Source organism: Helianthus annuus, chromosome 11, assembly GCF_002127325.2.
Source record: "Helianthus annuus cultivar XRQ/B chromosome 11, HanXRQr2.0-SUNRISE, whole genome shotgun sequence".
NCBI lineage: Eukaryota > Viridiplantae > Streptophyta > Magnoliopsida > Asterales > Asteraceae > Helianthus > Helianthus annuus.
In genome coordinates, this window is record NC_035443.2 from 73193453 (window position 1) to 73199452 (window position 6000).

Sequence of the window (6000 nt, forward strand, 5' to 3'; positions counted from 1 at the left end):
CATGTCATTGAGCCTTTGCTCATGTTATTGGGCCGAGCCCATGTCATTGGGCCGAGCCCATGTCATCTATGTTATTGGGCCTAACCCATGTTTTAATGTTATTGGGCCGAGCCCATATCTTTTATGTCATTGGGCCTAACCCATGTTTTAATGTTATTGGGCCGAGCTCATGTCTTTTATGTTATTGGGCCGAGCCCATGTCTTTTATGTTATTGGGCCCTTGCCCATGAATTAATGTCATTGGGCCTTAGCCCATGATTTATTACTATTGGGCCTTTGCCCATGAATTCTTGTTATTGGGCCCTAGCCCATGTATTTTGTCATTGGGCCCTTGCCCATGTATTTAAGGAATTTGGGCCTAGCCCATAATCAGTTTTGTGAGTCCATTAATAATCTTGCATTTTTATCCAAATTTTACTAAGCATAGGACTTTTAAATATGTTCATGTCTTAAAATAAATACTTAGTAATTTTATAGATTTTCAACTTTCTGGATTCTTGTTATCGGCCTTATGGATTCGTGTTCGTTAAGTGTCTAAAAATGTGTTATTTTTAGACTCGACATTGTAGTAATTTTCCTTGCGATGTCGATACGCCCAATTATCGTTGTCGAGTGTTATGTATTACTGTTCCGACCATTTCATTTATTCGTCCGTATTAATAGCATTTCTTTGGAACATGTAGGAAACGTGTATTTGTATTTTTGGCATCTCTTTATACTTGTTACATACAAGTATTTATTGTAATTATGAGTGTATTATTTTGATCACCCTAAAGGTATCTAAATACACACACATTGCACATATACATATACTTGATATGTTTCCAAAATATATAATTTTTCTTACCAAAAATTATACTTACACATTGTTATATTTTTACCCATTTATTTTTGTAAAAATATAAGTTTAAGTTCATAAGAACTTGAATATTTAAGACTTAAATATTCTCATCAAAGTTTCCATAATGACGTTTAAGACCACTAATCGCGTTTAACATTATTAATCACTCTTTAATCCCCTCTTTAATCACGATTAGATTTTTAGAAAAATTCGCTATAGTTTCCCCTAAAACTATGACGTTTCCCACGTTATAAAAACGCGTTTAAATCAATAATCAATTTCCAAATCACCATTATCCCCCAATTTTCTTCCAAATATGTATTCTTAGAAACATAACTCCACCTTTCATGAACTTACATATATATATATATATATATATATATATCATATATGAAAAGTTAGACTTTTATGGTGACTTTTTTTTGGGTAAAGGGTTACCCCGGTAAATTTTATATATCACAACCAAAAAAATACAAGTAGTAAGGAAAGTCCTTACTAATTCACTAGCCTGACATGCTAGAAAGTGTTAACTAGCAAAAGCAAACTACAAATAAGACCAGTACAAACTCTAGAAAAAACTAGAAACACATAACTAGGACACTACATGCTACGTGATTGGCACATTCCACCTCTCCAGCAAGCTTATCCCGGTCGTGGAGGTCTTGACCTTCACCGAAGCTAGTTTCAAGCGAACAGTAGTAACAATCGCCTCGCAAATCACTGCCACTGATCTTTTTTTTTTGTTTTAAACAATCTTTGATTACGCTCTTTCCAAATAAAGTATGATGTAGCCGCCAGAAGTAACCGACCAATAACACTTCGCATAGACTTCTTAGCCGGGACTGAAATCAGCCAGTCAACTATCTCCTCCCATTTATTGGACCCCAATTGAATACCAGCCATGAATTTTATGGAGGACCACACCTGCATAGAAAACGAACATTCAAAGAATAGATGTTCATGCGAATCCGGCTCCGAGTAACATAATGGACAACAAGTAAGATTTAAGTTAGTAGCACTTCCAACATCCCATTACTTCAATTTATCCTGCGTTTTTAACTTCTTCTTACAAATGAGCCATGCAAGAAAAGCGTGCCTTGGGATACAGTTAGCGAACCATACTATTTCCACCCACGGAACTTTATCACCATGAATCCTGATTGTATCCCAGACGACTGACGCTGAATAATCCTAATCCACACCACCCGTATCACGCCAAACAATAGAATCCGGAACAAGACTGTTAAGAATAGGCGGCTGGATATTTATTAAATCTGGAAACAAATCCAACCAAGCTCTCGGCCACCTCCAAACCCCATCATGCAATAAATCTTTAACCTTTGACTGAAGATTAAACCCGACTCCATGCAACTGGCGAGAAGAGATGAACAAACACAAAGGACCCACATGAGACCAATTGTCGGACCAAGCATAAGTAGAAGATCCATCTCCAATCTTAGAGACAATGAAAGGCCGGATCCTGTCACGAAGATTCATAATATTTCGCCAACCCGTCGCTGAATTACCCCGAGCTTGAATTTGCCAAAATGACTGACACTTAATTTTGTGCACATGTATCCATTCGACGCATATGGAATTCCTTCTGGTAAGAAGACTCCAAACATGATTAGTCATAAGCGCCATATTCATATCTCGAATTCTCCTAATGCCCAAGCCACCTTCGAATTTTGGACGACAAACATCCGATCATTTAACTTTCACTCTACCCTGCTTCATAGGCCCTTGACACCAAAGAAACACTCGCATCTTTTTCTCAAGATCAGCTGTGATGCTAGTAGGGAGGGTAAAAACAGAAGCCCAAAAAATATGCATGGAAGAAAGGACCGATTTAATAAGTTGAAGCCTACCCGCAAAGGATAATGTTTTATTCTTCCAGTTATCTATTCTGGATTCCAACCTTTCGATTAGAATTTTATAGTCTTTATAAACTAACCTAGAGGAAATAAGCGGCACTCCCAAATAGCGAACAGGAAGAGAGCCTTCCTCAAAGGGCATCAGTTGTAATATACTTTGCTTATCCTCTCTTTTCACATTGCCAAAAAACACGGTACTCTTGGCCATACTAGGAACACGACCCGACATATTCTTAAACTTATCCAACCCTTCCATGATGACCCTAGCCGAACTTACATCACCCCGAGCAAACATAAATAAATCATCCGCAAAACAGACATTCACAATTCTTTGTTTTTTGCAAAGATTGTGAAACTTGAAATTAGCCGATTTATTAACCATGTCTCTTAAAATAATCGTCAAAGCTTCCATAACCAAGGTAAAAAAATACGGCGACATTGGATCCCCCTGACGCAATCCCCTTTTCCCTTAAAAAAAACCATGGATATTACCATTAACACCAATAGAAAACGAGGCAGTAGTAACACATACCATAATCCAATGCACCATTTTTTGGTGAAAACCAAAACCCACGAGCAGAGACCTTAGAAACGACCAGTCCACCGTGTCATACGCCTTTTGAATATCCACTTTAAATGCACATTTAGGAGGGCCCACGTTACTGTGATAATTGTGCATTAATTCTTGGGTCAGAAGAATGTTATCAGAGATCCGTCTACCAAGAACAAAAGCTGATTGATTAATATCCATCACATCATCTAATCCATCCTTTATTCTGTTTGTGATAATCTTACTAATGCACTTATACAAGACATTGCGAGAAGAAATGGGACGATAATCCAATACCGAATTTGGAGTTTGCACTTTAGGAATGAGCGCCAAAATAGTATTATTAATCTCTTTTAGCAACTGCCCATTAGCAAAAAACTCTTGAGGCACACGCTACATCACTGCCCACAACATCCCAAGCATGCTTAAAGAAAGCGGCTGAGAAACCATCCGGACCTGGCACCTTATCATTACCTATCGAGAACATAGCTTCCTATTTCTTCTATCGAAACATCCCGAACCATATGCTGAGCTTTCAACGGGCACAACCTCCTATGAAACAACTCAGGATCCATAACCTCTAAAATATTACCCTCAACACCCAATAATTGCAAATAATGATCAACAAGAGCCCCTGGAACATCTGTCCCTTCAAATACAACACCATGACGATCTTTAATTGAGTCTATTCGGGTGATATGATTTCGGCATTTGAGAGAATTATGAAAATAGGCCGAGTTCGAATCACCCACCTGAAGCCACTCCACCTTGGATTTTTGTTTAAGAAATCGCTCCTCATCCAATTTAGCTTCCATAAACAACTTTGCTAAGTCTGCCTCTTTATCACGCAAAGAAATGTTCGACGGATCCCCATCAATGCTCATTTGGGCCGCATCCAGCTCCATCCTTAGCTTAACTACTTTGTCATGCAAATTTCCTTGCTTATATAGCAACTTACGCAAAGGAGATTTAAGCAACTTCAAACGGGTAACAACACAATACATACGATGACCACTTGTTGTGGAGCTCCAAACTTTTGAAACCTCCTCCTTAAATTCAGGCTTATGCACTAGAAAGTTTGCAAACTTAAACGGCTTAGGCCCCTTTTTAGCAACATTCGGAAGCTTCAAAACACAAGGACTATGGTCCGAAACACGGTACGGCTGAAAAACGGCATGAGCCGCCGGCCACTCTACCAAAAACTGCGAATTACCCATAACTCTATCAATTTCTTTAATATACCGACCCCCCCTCTTAGGCTTTTGATTCCACGTATAGTGCAGACCTGATCGATTAATATCCAGCACCTCTATATGTTCAACACAATCCTTAAAATCCCTTATTGCCGTAGTGATTCTGGATGAACCAAAGAGGTTATCCTCCAAGTTTAAAGATGAGTTAAAATCCCCCATCAGCACCCATGGTTTATTATTCACAAAACCCTTATGCATCAACAAATTCTGCCACAAATCCTTCCTCTTAACATAATCATTATCCGCATAAATAAAAGAACAGAAAAATGCTTTATTATCAGTTTTATAAATTACTTGAGTATGCACAACCTGATTTGTTTGCGAGAGCACCATGAGATCGACAAAATCTGAATTCCATCCCACAATAATCCTTGTACCCTTATCACAAATCGCACCATTTGATGTCCAACTCCAACGTTTACAAATCTTTCGACAAACATCATAAACCTTAGAAACATCCATATGAGACTCCAAAATTGCACAGACATTAAGATGATTTTCATTCACAACTTCCTGAACCTCTTTTGCTTAAGGGAAAGGTTCAAACCCCTAATGTTCCATGCTGCAATACTACCCATTAAAACCTACTAAACCGGGAGTGCTTACCCCCTCAGAAATTGGTTTGACCCCTGCTTCCATGAAAATAGCCGTCTCATCATACACCGTATCCACATCCTCATCATCATCAAGAGATGTATCATTATGAGTCTTTTGAGAAGATATCGACCTATTCTTGTTATTAGAACTCGAAGGGCCTGTTAGACGAGGACCCTCATCTTCCTTTTCCAACGCTGAGAAAGAGTTCGAGGTTGAAACCTCATTATTAGTCGATGTTCCTCCCCCTGTATTGCCATGTTTTCTTTCAACTGGTCTATATACAAAGTTCGGTTTACCTTTATTCACCATGACTCCCTTCTTTTTATTAGGCTTACCCTTATTTATAATAAATCCATCAGCATCTCTTTCTACCACATTATTCTGCACCACCTTTGTGTTCTTAGGACAATTAGCATCATGATGGCCAAAGACTTTACATGTACCACATCTAGGAGGCCGCCATTCGTATTCCACTTTCATTGTTTCTTTTACAAAACCCTCACCGTCAACAATCGGTATTGCTATTTTTAAGTCCTCTTTAAGATCCTCATCAGCCGAAAGTTCAATTAGAGCCCGAGCAAAACTACTCCTCCCCCATGCATCTGAACACATTTGAGACGTATAAGACTCTAGCATCTTCGGTGTGCCCAGCTTAGTTGCCAACATGCTCAATCCATCATCCGAGTAAGCTGCTAATGGAACATTATGTATTTTGATCCAGACCGCCACCTTCTTTATGTCATCTTTTTTTAAGATAGTAGTTGGAGTCCAAACATTTAACAAGAACGGAGTGTTCCTGATCAGCCAAGGGCCACCCTCCAAAACTTCGTTCATCCCTTTTGCATCAGAAAACTTGAAAAAGAAAAAGCCATTCGCGTTCATCAT

At 38.8% G+C, this 6000-nt stretch overlaps 2 protein-coding genes across 2 annotated transcripts; both read right to left on the reverse strand.

Annotated features, from left to right (window-relative positions):
• Positions 1-2548: 2548 nt before the first annotated feature.
• Positions 2549-4980, reverse strand: LOC110888385. Its single transcript, XM_022135914.1, has 3 exons — positions 3740-4980; positions 3280-3491; positions 2549-3183 (listed from the first exon to the last, which is right to left on the reverse strand). Exons 1-3 carry the CDS (start codon positions 4978-4980, stop codon positions 2549-2551), a joined length of 2088 nt encoding a protein of 695 aa, XP_021991606.1.
• Positions 4981-5088: 108 nt separating this feature from the next.
• LOC110888384 lies at positions 5089-6000 on the reverse strand. The gene has a single exon (XM_022135913.1). The coding sequence runs from the start codon at positions 5998-6000 to the stop codon at positions 5089-5091; it is 912 nt and encodes a 303-aa protein (XP_021991605.1).

Bases quoted from the DNA above. Each gene is read 5' to 3' on its own strand.
- LOC110888385 (XM_022135914.1), bottom strand. From the start codon at position 4,980: ATGGATGTTTCTAAGGTTTATGATGTTTGTCGAAAGATTTGTAAACGT. The intron at 3,492-3,739 runs GTAATGATAAGG...TATCACAAACAG, and splicing joins GGAAGCTATGTTCTCGATAG to AATAAAGGATGGATTAGATG. The intron at 3,184-3,279 runs GTTTTCACCAAA...GTTTTTTTTAAG, and splicing joins GTCTCTGCTCGTGGGTTTTG to GGAAAAGGGGATTGCGTCAG.
- LOC110888384 (XM_022135913.1), bottom strand. From the start codon at position 6,000: ATGATGAACGCGAATGGCTTTTTCTTTTTCAAGTTTTCTGATGCAAAA.